This window comes from Meriones unguiculatus, chromosome 8, assembly GCF_030254825.1.
Source record: "Meriones unguiculatus strain TT.TT164.6M chromosome 8, Bangor_MerUng_6.1, whole genome shotgun sequence".
NCBI classification, from domain to species: domain Eukaryota; kingdom Metazoa; phylum Chordata; class Mammalia; order Rodentia; family Muridae; genus Meriones; species Meriones unguiculatus.
In genome coordinates, this window is record NC_083356.1 from 78,949,070 (window position 1) to 78,967,998 (window position 18,929).

At 37.3% G+C, this 18,929-nt stretch overlaps 1 protein-coding gene across 3 annotated transcripts in view; it reads right to left on the reverse strand.

Annotated features, from left to right (window-relative positions):
- Window positions 1–17,612, reverse strand: part of Rc3h2 (ring finger and CCCH-type domains 2) — a 55,529-nt gene extending 37,917 nt beyond the window's left edge. The window contains exons 1-5 of one of the 3 annotated variants that reach the window (XM_021656947.2): window positions 17,407–17,612; window positions 13,847–13,882; window positions 10,713–11,009; window positions 7,601–7,718; window positions 4,835–5,068 (exon numbers count right to left, since the gene is read on the reverse strand). In XM_021656947.2, coding sequence (XP_021512622.2) covers window positions 4,835–5,068; window positions 7,601–7,718; window positions 10,713–10,943 — 583 coding nt within the window. In that variant the 5' untranslated portion in view covers window positions 10,944–11,009; window positions 13,847–13,882; window positions 17,407–17,612. The remainder of the gene's footprint in view (window positions 1–4,834; window positions 5,069–7,600; window positions 7,719–10,712; window positions 11,010–13,846; window positions 13,883–17,406) is intronic. The other 2 variants (XM_021656945.2, XM_021656946.2) reach the window with 2 other exon arrangements.
- Between the last annotated feature and the right edge of the window lie 1,317 nt (window positions 17,613–18,929).

An 18,929-nucleotide genomic window follows, 5' to 3' on the forward strand; every position in this document is an offset into this window, starting at 1 on the left:
AAGACACTTTGTACTAAATAACCAATCAAAACACAGGTGTGAACAGACCTTTATGTTTTTATTATTTTTTACTTGTGGATGCCTGAGTATGAGTCTATGCATCTAAGCGCAGATACCTTCTAAAGCCAGAGAAGTCTGATTACTTAGAGACTGGATTACAAGTGAGTCACCTGATGCAGATGCTACGAATCAAACTCTATAATGCAATAACTGCAGTTAACCACTGAGTCATCTTTCTGACCCAGTGAACAAAACCTTAGGCATAGAACAGTCAATTAGATATTGATTTTAATAGAAAAGTAATTCATAAAACAAAGAGCTACTTTTGCAATGATAATTCTTTAGGACATACACATTTGGCATATGTACAAAACAGATCCTGTGCCTGTCAGAAACTATTTTGTCCACAATTTTAAATAATTTTGCCTTTGGATAGAATACCTAAAGAAGGCATTAACTTTACTTATGCTGTTCTGTAGACCAGGCTGGCCTCAAACTCAAAAATCCACTTGACTCTGCTTCCCAAGTGGTGGTACTAAAGGCATGCATCACCACTGCATGGCTACTTAGGTTGTTCTATAACTAGAGAAATACAGAATATTCTGGGTCAAATCACAAGGGAACATCAGGCAAACCTAAAACAACAAATAGTCTATAAAATAAATATTCTGTATTCTTCAAAAATATCAACACCAAGAAAGACTGATAATGGTTCAAGATAAAAGAATACTGATGGCTGGGCATGGTAGCACAGGGCTGTAATACTTAGAAGGCGAAGGTAAGAAAAGAAGCCCTTGAGTTCCAGGTTAGCCTGAGCTTCTACAGTGAAACTCTAAATATAAATAAACAAGTAACAGTAAAAAGAGACACAAGCTGGGTGGTACACCCTTAGAAAACAATGTCATAAAATACATTTTGGGAAGAATGGACACTATTAAATATATATTACAGACTGTAGTATTACACTGTCACCAATTTTTTAACTTAATGACTACAGTCTTATCACAAAGCAGTAATACTGCTTTTAGTAAACATGCTAAAGTTCTGAATAAAGACAGGGAAATACAATATGCAACCTAGTCTAAAACACATCACAAAAGAAAAAATAATTACCAAATGTGGAAAAATATAAAAACTGATATATATGGCTAAGGAATATACAAGTAATTCTCTATACTATTTTTGTTATGTTTTCAGTGAATTTAAAGTTATTTCAAACTAAAAAGTTAAAAATACATTGTAATCTATCAAAACAATGGAACTTTAAAACTGCAAAATCAAGAATATAGATTCAAAATCAAATCCCCCTTTTCAAAGTGAGGCTATTATGACTCAAATTAGAGATAATATCATAGCACCATCATTAGTTAAGAACAAAACTGGAGTTAACTGAGGACATTACAAAATTTTGTTTATTTATTTATTTATTTATTTATTTATTACGTATACAATAGTCTGTCTGCACGTATACCTCATGCCAGAAGAGGGTATCAGATCTAGATGGTTATTAGCCACCATGTGGTTGCTGGGAACTGAACTCAGGACCTCTGGAAGAGCAGCCAGTAGAAGCACTCTTAACCTCTGAGCCATCAGCCCAGTATCCAAGTGGGTTCCCTAGTAAGGGGAACAGGGACTGTCTCTGACATGAACTCAGTGGCTGGCTCTTTGACTACACCCATCCCCGGGAGGTGCAGCCTTACCAGGCCACAGAGGAAGACAATGCAGCCAGTCCTGATGAGAACCCATGAGCTAGAGTCAGATGGAAGGAGAGGAGGACCTCCCCTACTAGTGGACTTGGACAGAGGCACGGGAGTAGATGAAGGGGGGCGGGTTGGAGAGAATGAGGGAGGGGGCTACAGCTGGGATGCAAAATGAATAAACTGTGATTAATATAAAAAATAAAATTTTAATTAAAAAAATTGGAGATAGAATTTTAATAAAATTAACCTCTTCAAGAAACAGGTCTGGGAGCTGAGTGTGGTAGCCTATGCCTTTAATCCTAGCATTTTAGGAGGCAAAAGGAGGTAGATCTCTGAGTTTGAAGGCAGCTTGATCTATAAATCAAGTTCCAGGGCAGCCAAGTCTACAAAGAGAAACCCTGTCTCACAAAAAACAAAAAGAACAAACAGGCCTGGGAACAGAACTTAGGCTGTACAGTTCTTTTTTGCCTAGTATATACAAGACCCTTGATTCCATCCCAGCACAGTAAACAAAAAGCTGGTTTGCAATATCCAGTGGCATTTAGTATATTTTCAAGGTTGAACAATCATTAAATGTTCAAAGACATTTCACTGCTCCAAAGGAAAACTCGTAGACATTAAGAAACAATTTCTAGTAATCTTTTCTCCTTGGCAATCACTCATTTCGTCCAAGTACCACAGTATTTTTAAACATTATCTACAAGCAGCATTTATCACTCTATGGGTATATCAAATTTTGTGTTACTTCATTCTTTATATGGTCAGTACTTTATGAAAACATATTTTGATTATGCCTTTATTAGTTGATTGATAAAATTTATACTATAATAGTCTATATTCAAGACATATCAATCAAGATATATGTTCAAGATATCCCTATCAAGATAATGTAAGGAATGATTCCAGATAAAAGAACACTAACGAGAAGACAACTGTGGTAGCATACACCTTTGATACCATCACAAAAAGAGGCAGAGGCAGGCAGATTGCTGTTGAGTTTGAGGCCAGCCTAATCTACAAATTGAGCTCAGGACAGCCAAGGTTACAGAGAGAAACCTTATCTCGAAAATAAAAAAGGCGATTAATTAATTAATAACAATAAAAATAAAGCACACAAAAGACAAAGCATGGTGGCACATTTATGAAATTAACTGAGGGCCTTTGAGGCAGGGTTTTCATCCCAGGCTGGCCTCCAACTCACCTTTCTACTTGATCCTCCCAAGTGCTAAGATTACAGGCATGCATGGTCATGACTTGCTTGTGCTCAACTTTTAATTATAAATATTACTACTATAAACATTTGTGTCCAAGTATCAGTTTGAGTATCTGATCTCTATTATTTTATTAAAGGCCCAGTAAACTCCTGGGTCATATTTAACTTTAGAGGAATTGCCAAAATTATACCTCAGAAAGACAAAAACCTGATTCAAAAGTGCATCAAAAACTTAACATTCAAATAAGAGACGGGTAGAGAACAAGCCTATATAGCAGAGGTTCTCAACCTTCCTAATGCCATAACCCTTTAATACAGTTCCTCACGTTGTGGAGACCCCCAACCTTAAAAGTTATTTCATTGAGACTTCATAACTGCAATTTTGCTACTGTTATGAACTGTAATATAAATATGTAATATGCAAGATTTCTGATATTTGATCCCAAGGGAGTCACAATCCATATAGGTTGAGAACCACTGCTACATATGATACTGAAATTTTTTAGTTAGTACAGAAATATAAATCAAAACCTGCAAGAGGATACAGAGTGGAGCTTTGTTTTAATTATTTTTGTTTTGTTTATTTTTTCTGTTTTTTTGAGACAGGGTTTCCCTATGTAGCCCTGGCAATCCTGCAACTCATCTGTCAATCAAGCTGGCCTCAAACTCAGAGATCCACCTGACTCTGCCTCCCGAGTGCTAGGATTAAAATCATATACCATCACATCTAGCACCTGACATAAGTCCCCAATAACATAATATTTTACCCTTAAATACTTCAGTATGTATTTCTAACAGGTGTTGCTCTTTAAATTTTTAACATATGATCATTATCACATCTAACAAAAGTAATATATTTCCTTAATCAATATCTAGTCCACATTTTATTTTTCCAATTGTCTCAAGAACATTTACTTATAACTGGTTCAAGTTTTCAAAGATATTAAAAAGCACTTAATTCTTTTGCCACATTTCAGTCTGGCTGTGCCAATGTCTCTCATTAAAAATGTTTCCTAATACTCTTGTCTCAAAAAACTAAACACAAAACAAAAAGTGTCCTCAGAGCTGAAGTTATGGCTCAGTGGTTAACAGAACTTGCTACTTTTCTAGAGGTCTTGAGTTTAGTTGTGAGCACCCTAGTCAGTCCCAACCACCCATAACTCCAGTTCCAGGGTATCTGACACCCTCTTCTGGCCTTCTTGGGTACCTGCATACATGTGATACATACTCACACAGACAAATAAACTTAAATAAAAATAAATCTTTAAAGAAAAAATGTTTTCCAGCTGGATGTAATTCCAGCTCAGGCAGAAGGACTACAGAGTTGGAGGCTAGACTATACTATTCACAAAGTAGTCTAGGCCGGCTTTGGCTACACACGAAACTATTTAAAATAAAACAAACAAAAACCCAAAACCTTTCAAGTAAAATTTGTTTCCTATACACATTCTACCCAAATTACAGATCTAAATCAAAAGATAACGAACTTGCAATAATCAAAGTACGTCATAACTTGGTATAAAGATTGTTTGAAACAGGACATACATAGTATTGATCATAAAGGAATTTCATGCTGGTTTAATACTTTTTATGTTTTCCAAATATTAACAATCAATCAGAAGTTTATTGTTTATATCACATGCCTTCCCCCAATAGTTTACCTTCCTTGACATACTACCTGTGCAGTTATAGGACCCTTCTTAAATTAGTTTTCTAATTTGCAAACTGCAGATGAGCCCTCTATCTCACTGATGCCTGAGAATTAAAAGAGAAAAAAATTTCCAAAGTACCGACTATAAGAATAGACTATGACTTACACTTATCCTATGTCAGGATACATAGGATTTTTACTTAGCCCTAAAAACTTGCATCCTCCAGGCCTGATGACCAATAAAAACACTAAGATGGCGATTTATTTTACCTGGCCCTAGAAACTGGCATCCTCGAGCCCTGACAGCAGCCCACAGGTTGGCAGACAGCTGCTGAGGGTTTTGGTGCTGCAGTATCAGTTCTGTCACAGTTCTTTCTCCTAGTGAACGGGCCGCTCTCATGGCTCTGACACGACCTTCTTCCTCCACCAGTTGACAGTTTACAAGTGTAACTAGTTTCCTTTGCATTGGACGGCTCAGGGCACTCTGGTTCAAGCTAGCTACGCCTTTAACAAACAGAGACAAAAAGACACTCAACATTTTTCAATTTAAAAAAGATAATTTTCATCATCTGTATTTAATTATGAAATAATAGTTCTTTGTAAGTCCCTTGTCTGATAATTTTATTTTTTTAACTGAATATTCTGTCCCTGTTTGTTACCATTCTCTAAAAATAAAGAGCCTAATTTTTAAATACTTCACATTTCATTTAGGTGTCTTGTTCTATAGGCTGGATCTGTCCAAAAAGCATATTGGGATTTACTTTACTCTCCATCTTTAATAAAGGAATTGGAGGTAAATTTACAGACAAATGAATACAAATTTTAACCTTAAAAAGTAACAATTACTAGTGGTTATTTTAAAAAATGAAATTGTACAGAAGAAATGTGTAACACTACTTAATTGTAGTTCTTATATTCTTTTCCTGTGAACCTATTACTCAGGGCCCTGCATAATACATTTTCCCCCTCTGCTTAATCATTTCTACCAACAAAATAGTAAGAACAAGTATGCCACTGTTTGACCCACCTGAAAAACATAAACAGAATGTTTTTAAGTGATCCTTCTTCCTTGTTGTCTTATTTCTTTACTCCCTTGTATAGTAAAGAAGGGATCTTGTGATGATCTGCCTCTCTCTCAGTGTTCTCTATTTTCGAGACAGTCTCATTATATAGCCCACACTGCCCTCAAACTTCTGATTCTCCTGCCTTTTGCCTGGCTATCTTGTACATTTTCTATATAAACTATTTCCAACCTCTTGCTTTACAATCTGGAAAACCTATTCCAATTAAGGTTTTGCCACAATACCTCTTATACCAAACTGTCCATCAAGACAGTTATATCTTTGATAAATCTATACTTAATCTTCAACCTTTATTCTGACTTTCCAATAACTTTTAATATGAGTGACTTTACTCTTTAAAGCACTTTATTTTACTTTCCAGAACACTTTCTTAGTTTTCTTCCATCTAGTATCCTTTGACACCAGTTTTTAAGCCTCTACCCTGATCTACCTGCTTAAAGAGACTTTCTTAGATGATCTCATCCAGTCTCATTGCTCTAAAAATTATTTATGTCATAATAATCTCCAAAGTTTACAGACCATGAACCTCATGCTTAATTTAAAACTCATATATGCCTGGCCACTCAGTAATATCTAAGTCAGCGGTTCTCAACCTGTGGGTCAAAACTCCTTGGGGGGGGGGTGTCAAATGACCCTTTCACAGTGGTGACATATCAGAGATCCTATGTTTACCAGCAAAATAGTAAGTTAAATGTTAAATTTAACCAGTTAAATGTTTACATTATGATTCATAATGGTAGCACAATTACAGTTATGAAGTAGCAACTTTGTAATTGGGGGTCTTCACAACTACAAAGGAACGGAATTAAAGGGTCGCAGCATTAGGAAGATTGAGAACCACTGCTCTAAGTGCATCTTAAGATATCTCAAAATTCCTATAACCAAAACAGAACTTGAGCTTCTCACACAAACCAGCCCATAAGCTGCAGCAACCTTCTTTGCAGGTGGTCAAGCAAAACACTTTAGAAGTTACACTGGCCTCTTCTACTCTGCCTCTCAAGGCAAATTGAGTTAATATTTTGAGGGAAATAGTCTTGTCTTAGCTTCAAAATGTATCGAAACTTGATAACAAGCTCCACTTTTACTAACCTTGCCTCAATTGCCTGTTTGTTTTTACTTTTGTCCCTCTATATAGTCTCAAGAACAATCAAAACGATCCTTTTAACATTAGTCAAATTATGTAACCACTTTGTTTCAAACTACTCCCCAACTTTACTCAGAGCAAAAGCTCAAGTCTTAAATGGTCTGAGTCGGTCTATCTCCCTGCTTTATCTATATATATTTCATATTTTTCTTGTGACCCTCTCCTCACTCACATTACTCTAAGCACATTGTCTTCTTGCCACAGGGACAATACGCTGGATGGCTATTCCCTCTGCCTAAAGAACACTTTTCCAGGATCTACATGGGTACCTAGCTCACCTCTTTTATCTCAATTCAATTTCAAGTCACATTCTAAAGCAGGACTTCATTAGACATTCTTAAAATCTACAGATCTTTAAGTCTTTATCCTTTCCCATTTTTTAATCCTTGTGTATTTTTATATCAATTATCATTTACATTATGTAGCCTAACTCATCACACTGTTTCTTATAGGTTTTTTTTTTGTTGTTGTTGTTGTTACTGAAATACAAGTACTACATATAGGTGACAGTTGTATTTTCCAAAGTATCTCAAGCATTCTAAGTCCATGTTTTATTAACAGGCATAAAATAAATATTTGATTCATTCAGTAACTATTACATTTATAAGGAATAGCTAGCTAATCACTAGAAAAGTGGTGATAAACTAAAATTCTGCTTTTGTCAAAGCAATTAAAATAACTTATTATATGTGTATACCCATCCAATAGACAGTGGACTTTATGACAGGTAGTGACTCTAGCCACTGTTAAAGAGCTCAACACTAACACTTGACCAAGTATTACATACTAATAAAATGCTTAGGAACTTACCTTTGCCTCCACTTAGTGGTTTTAAGTAGAGTGCCAAATCTTCAACACATTTTTTTGCCACTTCATAGTGTTTATTCTCACCTAGATTACTTAACTTTATTGATTGATGATCTGGTACCTAAAAAAAAAAAAAAAAAAAAAGGTTTCATTCATTCAGCTCATGTAAGATCTCTCCTTATATATCTGCTAACAATCTTAGTGAATATAGAGATACTACATCAAAGCCATTTAAGTGAACTTAAAATGAAACTGAAAAGTTAGCAGTATTTTATAAATGTTACTCTTTTAGAGTGCATAACAGTGCCATGATTATGAAAGATGTTAACATGACGTGGCTGGAGACATGGATTAGAGGTAAGAGCATGCGTTGCTTTTCCAGAGGATCCAAGTTAATTCTCATCATCCACATTGGGCAGCTTACCATTACCTGTAAATCTAGCTCCAAAGGCTCCAACACCTTGGCCTCTGCAGGTACCTCACTCACATGCACATATATACACACATACACAACACAGAAATTTTTTTTAAATTTTTTTGAGACAGGGTTTCTCCTTGGCCTTGGCTGTTCTGGACTTGCTTTGTACCCTAGGCTGGCCTCAAACTCACAGCAATCTGCCTGACTCTGCCTCCTTAAGCGCTGGGATTAAAGCCATGAAAAAATTTTAAAAGATACTAATATGAGGGAAGTTCTACAGGTGTCCTTGGTACTACTTTACTTCAACTTCTAAGTATAAAAGTATTTCAAAACAAAATTAAGAAAGAGAGTCAGGGATTCTGTCTGCATCCCATACCATTTACTACTGCTTCAACATGACTTACCTATTAAATTTAAAATTTATAATCTATACCCCCTTGGATAGAGATGTAACCAGAGTTGTAACTCACTGAAGAGAATTCCCAACTAGCACATGTGAAGACCTCCATTTAATTCCTAGCACCAGAAGAAGAAAAAATAGTGTAGGTAAACTTAGGGTTCTGTACACCTATGTCTGACCTTGAGAAAAATTAAGTTTATATCAAATTCCGTATCTACAAAATGAATATGACTATACATGTTTCAAAATGTTATTATGAAAGTTCAATTCAGTCCAACATACACTGACATTTATAGAGTATTTCTCATGTGTCCATACTATCAATAATTCAAAGAGAAAAATGTCTTGCCTCAAAGAGTTTAAATTCTATAGACATTAAGAGACAGTCAATAAATAAACAAATATATAAACAAATACTAGGTTAGAAGGTGATCAATGAAAATATAGCACATTCATAAATGGAATGAGAAACAGGGAGAGGACTGGAGAGATGGCTCGGTGATTAAGAGCCACTGTTCATCTTCTAGATGAGGCAGGTTCAATTCTATCACCCATCTTGGGTAACTCAGTAATTGGACTGTGCACATCCCTACAATACATGAATAGACACACTCACACAGCTAAAGGTAGACACACATACACGAATAGACACACTCACACAGTTAAAGGTAGACACACACGAATAGACACACTCACACAGTTAAGAAAAAAAGTAAATTAAAAAAAAAGAAAGAACTGGAGAAGAGTTGCAGTTTACTGGTATAGTCAGGATGAACTTCCTGGAGAACTGCAACATTTGTAAATACTTGAAAGTAGAGAGTAAGAACTCATTGTAGGCAAAAACATTTTCAAAATCCCCATGCATTAATATACACAGCATATCTGAGAACTGGTTAGGAGACCAATATAAATAGAGACAGTAACAAGATGAGAATGAAAAGATGTATGATAAAATACACAGATCCATAGGTTATTTTAAGTACTAAAGTAACATATATTTAGAAGGAACACTAAGACTACTAGAGCTATAGGAGACAGAAAGTAGCTAGTATTGGATTTTAAAGTGCAACTGTTGGCAAGAGACAGCATAATTTATGATACATTAGGAAAAGTATGCTACCAAATAAACCATGACAGTATTGATTACGGAATCACTGTCTTGATTTTAAAACAGTGAAAATAGATTTTGAGCATTAAAAGAACTTTACCTATCAAGACATGAATGTAGTAAATTATTAAATTTTGTAAATAAACCGGGAAATTTTCTTATAAAACTGTAAACTCTGTGCTTTAGTTAGTTTTGGGTTTGCATATTCTTGTGGGTGTTTCTTGTCTCACTTGAGACAGGGTTTCCCTGTGTAGGCTAGAACGGAACCGAACTATATCTTGATGCCTGGAACACTGAGTTTATAGGCATGTGCCACTAAACTAGACCACTGCTTTCTTCTTTCTTCCTTTAACATATACTATGCTCTTTGTGAAATTCCACCTTCTCCTCTTCTGTAAGTAGGGGTAATGGGTACCTAAAGAGCTAAAGTAAGAATTAGAAATGGCATTCAGAGTATTTATTTTCATATGTAACATAGAACAGACCCTCATCAAATAAAAGTTGTTTATCAAATCTAGATTCTTTTTACAATTCAGTGAAATTATATGAAATAATCATTGTACAACATATAGAGGCATAAAATGTTATGCAAAATTTCTTATTGATAATTTATTTTCTCATTTACAACCAAAGTCATAAATAACACCAACAAATTCTCCACCCGAGAGCTTTAGTTGGTTTGTTTTTACCTAAATTTCTGATTTTCTTTTCATATGACTTAAAAAAGAAATGCTGATATATTCAAGTACACACTGTTTCTCAACCAAAGCACTTATATACATAAATTCAAGCCTTGGTATGGAGAAAGCAAAGAAATATATAATTGCAACGGGATTCATTATTATGCTTAAGAATTTATAGCATTAAGAAAAATCTTTTAGCCAGCAAGGTTGTACACACCTGTGATTTGTAATCCCAGCCCTTGGAGAGGCAGAGGCAGGTGGATCTCTGTGAATTCCAGGCCAGCCTGGTCTACAAAGTGAGTTTAGGACACCTAGGTCTACACAGAAAAACCCTGTCTCAAAAAAAACAAAAACCAGAAAAAAAAAAAACTTTTTAGAGCACCTCACAAAAAGTAAACAAACTGATACCTTGTAGGTTTCAATTACAAGTCAACATACTCAGTACCAGCTAGTGAACTAATTTTGACAACTGATATATTAAATCAGTAAAACTACTGAACACTTACCTGGGCTCCAACTAACTGAAGAAGTGCAAAGTTGACAGGGAGCACATCAATGTCTGTGTTTATGGCAGTCTGGTCAAAAGGACACGCTTTTCGGTGAAGTTTATTTAAGCAGGTCTTGCAAACTGTGTGTGAACAACCTAAACTGATGGGTTTGTGCACATTCTCATCAAATTCATTATAGCAGATTGGACAGGACAGAAATTCTGTCCATTGCGCTGCCTGCACAGGCATTGTGGAAGCTGATGCTCGGGTTAGCAGTCTAGCAGATCATTATTTTGCTGTGTAGTGTTTTGTAAGCTGCAAATGGACAAAAGGAAGAATTAACGATATATTTATTAGTCATTCAGTTAACTGTTAAAATCACCACCATCACTCCAGAATCAAAACCTTTCTAAATACAGGCTTCAGGTGTCTCCATAAAAATAAACAACAAAACTATATGTTGCAATTTTTAAAACATCTTTTACTTTTTAGATTTTTTAAGACAAGGTTTTTCTGTGTAGCCCTGGCTGTCCTGGAACTCACTCTGCAGACCAGGATGGCCTCGAACTTAGAGATCCACCTGTTTCCCAAGTGCTGGGATTAAAGGCATGTGCCACCTTCGCATAGTATAATCTAAATTGCACTAATTTAGATTTACTACAATCTAAATTATACTACTTAACTTTAAAATCTTCAATATTTTCCAGTTTAAAACTTAGGTAAGTCTGACAGTTAAAAACAAATCTAGGTATTTAGGATAATTAAACAGCCAGTAAGTACTTTATTTCATACAAATGTTTATCAACCAAATACATTAGACATACAGAATATTAGATGCTTAAAAGAGTAGTCAGCATCAGGAGAGAAACATGTAACAGCAAGCACTCCTCAGCACCCCAAGAGACAAGCAAAAACTCTAGTGACCCTTACTGTGCTTTAACCTTTAAAAAAAAAAAAATTCAGCTTGGAGGTGGTGGTAAATGCCTTTAATGCCAGCACTCAGGAGGCAGAGGCAGGCAGATCTCTGTGAATTTAAGGCCAACTTGGTCTACAGAGCAAGTTCCAGGACAGCCAGGGCTAGAGGGAGAAACCTTGTCTTAAAACACACACACACACACACACACACACACACACACACACAAAGTAAAAAATGTTTAAAAATTGTAAAAGTTTTTTGTTGTAGTTTTGCTTTTTGGAGACAGGGTTTCTCTGTATATCCTTGGCTGTCCTAAAACTTTTTTTGTAGACTAGGTTGGCCTCAAACTCATAGAGGGCCTCCCAAGTGCAGTGATTAAAAGTATGTGTCACCACCACCTAGTTGTAAAAAGAATTTTAAAAATTACTTGGTAAACATGAGTTACAGGTCTTACTATATAAAAACACATTCACACAATGTACAAATTTTTACTAAGCAGCTCTAATGCAGAAAAAAAATTACACATTAATATCAATATATTTACTTCTGAGCAACTAAAATTTGTCAAGTTATAAATTATTTTTACAGTTATCCTCAAACTGTTTAGAGCCACTACTCTAAACCAGCTGGTCTGCTTCCAACTGTACAGGTCCACAATAAACAGGTGAGCAAATCCTTCCTGAAACTAACATACTTGATGTTCTCTTTTCTGGCTGCAGAATGATAAATCCAAGCAAAAGAAGAATTTCATTTTGAATCTATGACTGGAACTCTATTTTTCTAGAAATTTGTGTAGAAACACTAACTCTGCTAAGTTAGGGTATCATAAGCTGCTTGGCAGCAGCAAACAAGAACTGACAGCTTTTTCCTTAGTTCTCCAAGACCATTGGGACAGTGCTCCAGATACACCAGATAGCTCTATAATATATGTATATATATGTATGCACATATATATAAACAGATCAGAGCTTTTAATACTGCTGACAAATTTAATTCATATTAGAAATCAGATAAATGACTCGAAAATGTAAATAGCTCTAAATCAAACGTTGACAGTATCTGTCAAATTCTTCCCCTCCTGTATGCCAGACTCTTGACAGGAAACTTATGAACTAAACTTTCCTTAGATATGATTTGATTCCTAAAAATGTTTTTCTTCAGCACTATATTCAACAAATTCTATGTTACTCAAAAAGAAATTAACATTTTACCCAAAACATAGAAACTTGCATAGCGTATTAAAATATTTCATTAGTGACATCACTGGAATTTCAACTCTCTATTTAAAAGGTACTTTTTAAGCTTATCTACAAAATACTTTTACAACTACCCAAAAATGATACATTATCTTGCTCCTCTAAAGGTCCTGAGTTCAATTCCCAGCAACCACATAGTGGCTCACAACTATCTATCTGATGTCTTCTTCTGTCATGCATGCATACATGCAAATAAACAAATACTTTGAAAAAAATTATATAAATGAACAATGGAAAGCTCATCATGTTAATTTATAAAACTTTTAGGCTTACAGTGATCTATTTTAACAACGACTTACTTGGTTCAGTGGATATCGTAGCTGCTGCTAACACTTATAGTGACTAATGACGTACCTCTCCCTAAATATACTTCCCAAACATTTCAGTTGTGATAAAAAATTAAGAAGCTCAAAAGCCTAGGTGCCTACAGAGCTTAAGAAAACATTCTCATTTTGTATTAATTTTAGTAACTACTTTTTAAAACTGAAAAAGCCTAAGATAAAGCAAAGGAGGAAAAGGCTAATTTAGAGGCAGAACCTTAAAACAGTCTTAGATCACCAAGCTATAAGTTCCTTGCTATGAGCCCAAACTCAGGATATATAAAGACTAACAGACTTGTCTTATAGATGCAAATTAGAAACTTCCTTACCAAAATAAATGGCATATACCAGCTACACAGTTTCATTTTCTGTTACTAACATTACACAGCCAGTTCAGGACCATGATATTTACTTTTAAAAAGTCAGAATAGAGTGTATGTCTTTTTCACTGCTTTATGTGTAACACATAATAGTATAGCACAGTATTTTTATAATTCTGTTTACAAAATATACACTTAGATGTCGGTTCTGTTACTTAAACAATCATTATTTACATTTGGGAAAAGCTACTGAAATGGACTAGACCAGTACTTCTCCATATAAAACGTATCAATATAATTAGCTTTGTTCAAGGATGTGGCTCAGTGGTAAAACACTTGCCTAATGTTTGTGAAGCTTTAAATTCAATCCCCGGTACTGCAAAACAAAACAAAACAAAACACTGCTTTAGATTTAAAATCATACTGAAAGCATCAGAAACAATGTTAAGACTTAACCTAAAAAACATGCAAACAAAAGCTCAGGAAAATTACTGCAACCTCTACAGCTCAGTACTCAAGTATAACAGAGTTTGGAGGAAAAAAAGATGCTGTACCACAATGTTAAAAACTGTTATTTAGTTTTAAGCTGTAAGATCAAGTTTTACTCTTCAAATTAGGGGGTTGAACCCAGTATTTAAAATAAGACAGAACTTTCAATGCATTCTAATAGGGAAATAACTTCCAATTGTAAGTAACAAAGGTTCTACTTCTTTAGTGATGGCTAAACTTGAAAAACTTTGAGACAGAACTTACTGTTTTGCTTCTATAAAACCATATCTATCTATCTATCTATCTATCTATCTATCTTTTTTCTTTCTTTCTTTTTTGTTTTTCAAGACAGGGTTTCTCTGTGTATACCGGTGGCTGTCCTGGAACTCACTCTGTACCCAGGCTGCCTATCTCTGTCTACCAATGCTGTGATTAAAGGCATGTGGCACCCAGCTAACCTTATCTTTCTTATTACTACAGTTCTTAGCACTCAAAGAACTTTGACTCTAAAAAGATATCATTGGGAAAGTTTTGGGTTCCACATCTATTTATTTATTTATTGTGTCACTACTTGGCAGTTAATTCCTATAAATACTCAAGAAGTTCAGGGCAAAAGGATGGCTGAGAAGTTAAAGGCTAGCCTAGGCTACAGAGTGAGTTCCAGGTCAGGCTAGGTTAGACTGAGACCCTAAATAAAAAAACTGCTAAGCTATCATGGCACATGCCTTTAATCCCAGCACCCAGGAGGCAGAGGCTGGTGGAGCTCTGTAAGTTCGAGGCCAGCCTGGTCTACAGTGTGAGTTCCATAACAGCCAGGGCTACACAAAGAAATCTTGTCTGGGGTCGGGGATGGGACATGGACGGAAACCGGACTACACATACCAAAAACACAACAATTTCTGGCTGTCAAATTTTTAAAAAAGGAAAAAGAACATAGATGGATGAATTTTAGTGGTATTTTTATACAACATAAGTAAAATATCATTGTAACAAGTTATCATGTAAAAACTTAAAATATTAAAATGTTATAGAGTTTCCCATTAAGTCTTTGGGGCCTGGTGGCAAAGACAGCACTCGGGAGGCAGAAGCATGTGGATCTCTTTGGGTTCCAGGGAAGCTGGGTCTACAAAAGGAGTCCAGGACACCCAAGGCTACACACAGAAACCTGTCTCCAAAAACCAAAACAAGAAAACAATAACAACAAAAACACAAATAACCCATTTCAAATTACACTAGCCCCATTTCAAGTCCTTCACTGTCACATGTGGCTATCAGGTAGTACAGGTAAATCTAGACTACAAATGATAGTAACACTCAAAATCTGATTTTTATTAGAAATTTTGAGGTAAGTCACACATTTAAGGTTTTAATGGAATTAGAACACTCGATCACAAAGATGTAGTTAACAAGATTCATGAGACTGAATACAATTCATTTTTAATTTCCAATTAGCTTTATTTTATTTTTTTACCAGACTTCCGTTTTCCATCACTAGGAAGTGAAACTTCAACCCAGTTGAACCAAAAATAAGCAAGTACTTATGTCAACTTTATTAGAGCCAGGAATGGTGAGGGACACCGTTAGCCCCGGCATTCATGAGGTGGAGGCAAGCAATCTCTGTGAGTTTAAGGCCAGCCTGGTCTACAAAGTGAGTTCCAGGACAGTCATGGCTATGTAGAGAACTTTGTCTCAAAAAACAAAACAAACAATCAAAAACACTTTTTTATGAATTTATAGCATTCTTACCCACCATACACTATGAAGAAGTCCTACTTTTAAATATAAAATCCTGAGTGTAGGAAAAAATGCCTTTGCCTACTGGAAAGCAGTAAATTACAAACACAGAAACTGAATTAATGAAAACATGAATAAGAATATTAAGTCTTCTTGCATGTCAGACTAACAAAACGACAGATCAGAGTTAATTCAAATGATCAACTAATAAACTAGACTACAATTAGATTCTCAAATAATAAAAAGCTGTTTTCACTATGATACCTGCCTTTTCTAAACAAGACTAGAAAATGTATTTAAGGTTTTATCCTTCTAGCAATTTTCCAAACTCTGAAATTCTGGAAAACATGAATCACCAAAAGTGGCAATACTGGAAAATAGCCTTTAATAGGATGTGATAGAGTCGATTTTTTCAAGAGCTGTGTTAGCAAACAACTTAAGACACAAATGTTGAGGTCAAAACAGTGATGCAGTTTTTTAACCAGATGAAAGGTGGAACTAAGAATCTAAAAGCTATTCTTAATGATTTCAAGTCTTTGGCTGTGTATACACTTAATCATAAAAGACTGAACCTACCAACTAAAACACGTGTTTCTTTCCTACTTGGTCAAATAATATCACTTATTCGCTCCTCAGATTAACCAAAAGTTTTTACTAGAACTTTAAATGTGATTAATAAAGATAATGGCAGTAAGATACTTAAACACTTCATTTGGGATATAAAGTCACTCTAATCATAGTGGGTCAAGGTGAGAAATTTCTAAGGGTCCTAGGTAAGACAGCGGAATTAAAAATAACTGAGGAAGAGCTTAAGCAAAAAATATAAACAGGCTGAGAATCACTGAATTAGATTACTTTGTGTTCTTGATTTCTTGAGACTATTTTGGTGTGAAAGATGTGTCTGGCAGTATCTTAAAACTCCAGTGCTTTCAAGGATGGAAATGACAGCTACCCTTATCTCCTTCCTTCTTGAAAGCTAAGGACAGAGAAAAGTACAGCTGTTTCTCTTGGAAACAAAGATGCTTTCTACCATTCTCCTAAGATGGTGGAAGAGTCTCCTCAAGAGGCTCCCCCAAGGAAAATAAGACGAAAGAGGGAAAGAAAGCTATAGCACAATTCCCTGGCTGTGCTTCATGCCATTGCTCCTAGTCACATCCCTTGCGTACCCTCTCTGGTCCAGCCATCTCCCTCCAGAGAGGTTAAGACCTCCGTGGGCATTGTTTGGCCAGAGTCCCCTATTTACACCACTCAGATCGCCTCCACCATCCCAGCGCTGGGGTCTCGGTAAGCCCCGGAACTGAAAAGGAAACCCTAAAGACAGGACCTGATCTGGGGGACCTCTTCGAAAGCCCCTATTCCTAACTGGGGTAAGCAAAGAAGGAAGCCGGCCTCTGCTCAGGTGGGCTCCTCAGTGGTCAGAGGCGTCCCTTCAGCCGGTGTCGGAGGAAGGTGGCCATTTGAGCGTTTCGCTTCGCATCAAAAAGCCCTACCGGAGCGAGGGGCCTCCTCGGGGCCCGGGTTCCGCCGAGTGTCAGGTGCGGCCCGCGGCTCCCAACCCTCGGGGCACCGGCGGCCACCGTGCACAGGCCGCCGGGCAGAGACAGCTCCCCGCCCCACCTCTGGGGACCGGGCAGCGGGGCCAGGGCCCCAGCCGCATCGTGCCCGCCCCCGCCCTACCTGAGGGGCCCGGGCGGGGTCGCTAAGGGCCGCTCCCGGGGGCCCCGCGACGGCGCGGCTCGGCGACGGAGGCGCCTCGTCTCGCCGGGGCAGAGCTCGGCGGCGGTTTCAGGGCCTCAAACTCCATCGGGAGCTACAGGGACAGCCCCGTTGGCGGCGGCAAAGGCCGCGACGGGGCCTCCTCCTCCTCCCTCCCTCCGCCTCCTCCTCCTTCTCCTCCTCCTCCTCACCACGGAGGCGGACCTGGAGGGATCCCGACTTAGCTCTCGCGAGAAGATACTGTTCGCTTCACGCGAGATTACGCAAGCCCGGGAGTGGGGGTGGAAGGGAAGCGTAGTGGCCCCCGCCACCCAAACTGCGCATCAGTTTCCCTCTGGAGAGAGCCACCCTAGTCACATGACAAGGGAGCCCCAGAGTACTGTGGGAGATGCTGTGAGGACTAGGCAAGCCTAAAGGATTTACGGGAAACTCCCTGCCTAGAGCCAGGCGGCTTGCGGTAGGTATGGAGCCAGCATTAAACTTAGACGGTGAAAAACTTATCGTCCATTGAACAGAACTTCATATATCCATGTTGCATCCTACTTTACTCTATCGTAATGAGATACTGACCAGAATAGCGAATAATTCTGCACTTTATAAAAACCAGGACCAAAGTGAAAACGTTTGGCAACCCTCCCCTACCTCATCTAAAATCCCAAAGACTTCAAAGGGGAAGGATCAAAATTTTACAAGTTTCGGAACTGTGTAACCCAGTATTTGTTAGAGGACTTACGGCAAACTGTAAGGTAGGCATTATCCTTTTATGCTCTTATAAACGAAAAACTGGGAATAAGGACGAGAGAAGCAACAATTATGAACTACTATATAGCAGGCTGTATAACTGGTATTTTAGTTTTACTTAAAATTGTCAAAGTAATCCTAAAAGGCTGATACTTTGTATCCTTTGTTAGTGACACACAACTGAAAGAAAAACGAGATGTTCAACAACAAAAACCCATAATAGTAGTTTAGAATATGGAAAAATAACTTCTGTGAGGCTTTAAAATATCTGAGTTTTAACTAGATGTGATGGTGCATGCCTGTGAGCACAGCAACTAAAAGGTTGAGGCAGAATCAGACTAGGTAGCACTGCAAAAATTCACCCTATTCCCCAATATTTGTGTACACACAGACACACACACACACACACACGCCACAGCAGCTAACAACTGCAGCTCCAAGGGGGACTCAAAGCTTCTGGAAAGCATGATAAGAAAAGATCAAGGTTTTTTGTTTTGTGAAAGATCCACTGCCGCCCCCCCCCCCCCCAGTAGTGTGTGTGCATGTGTGTAACCCTGGCTGTACTGGAACTAGCTCTGTAGGACAAGCTGGCCTCGAACTCAAGAGTTCCTACCGCCTCTCCTGGGCTTAAAAGCTTGCACAACTGCCTGGCAGCTCCACCGGTCTTACATTCCTATTTTCACTCAATTATGCTAACCAAAAAAGAAAATTTCCCAACAATTAGGTGCACAGTACTGGTTGGT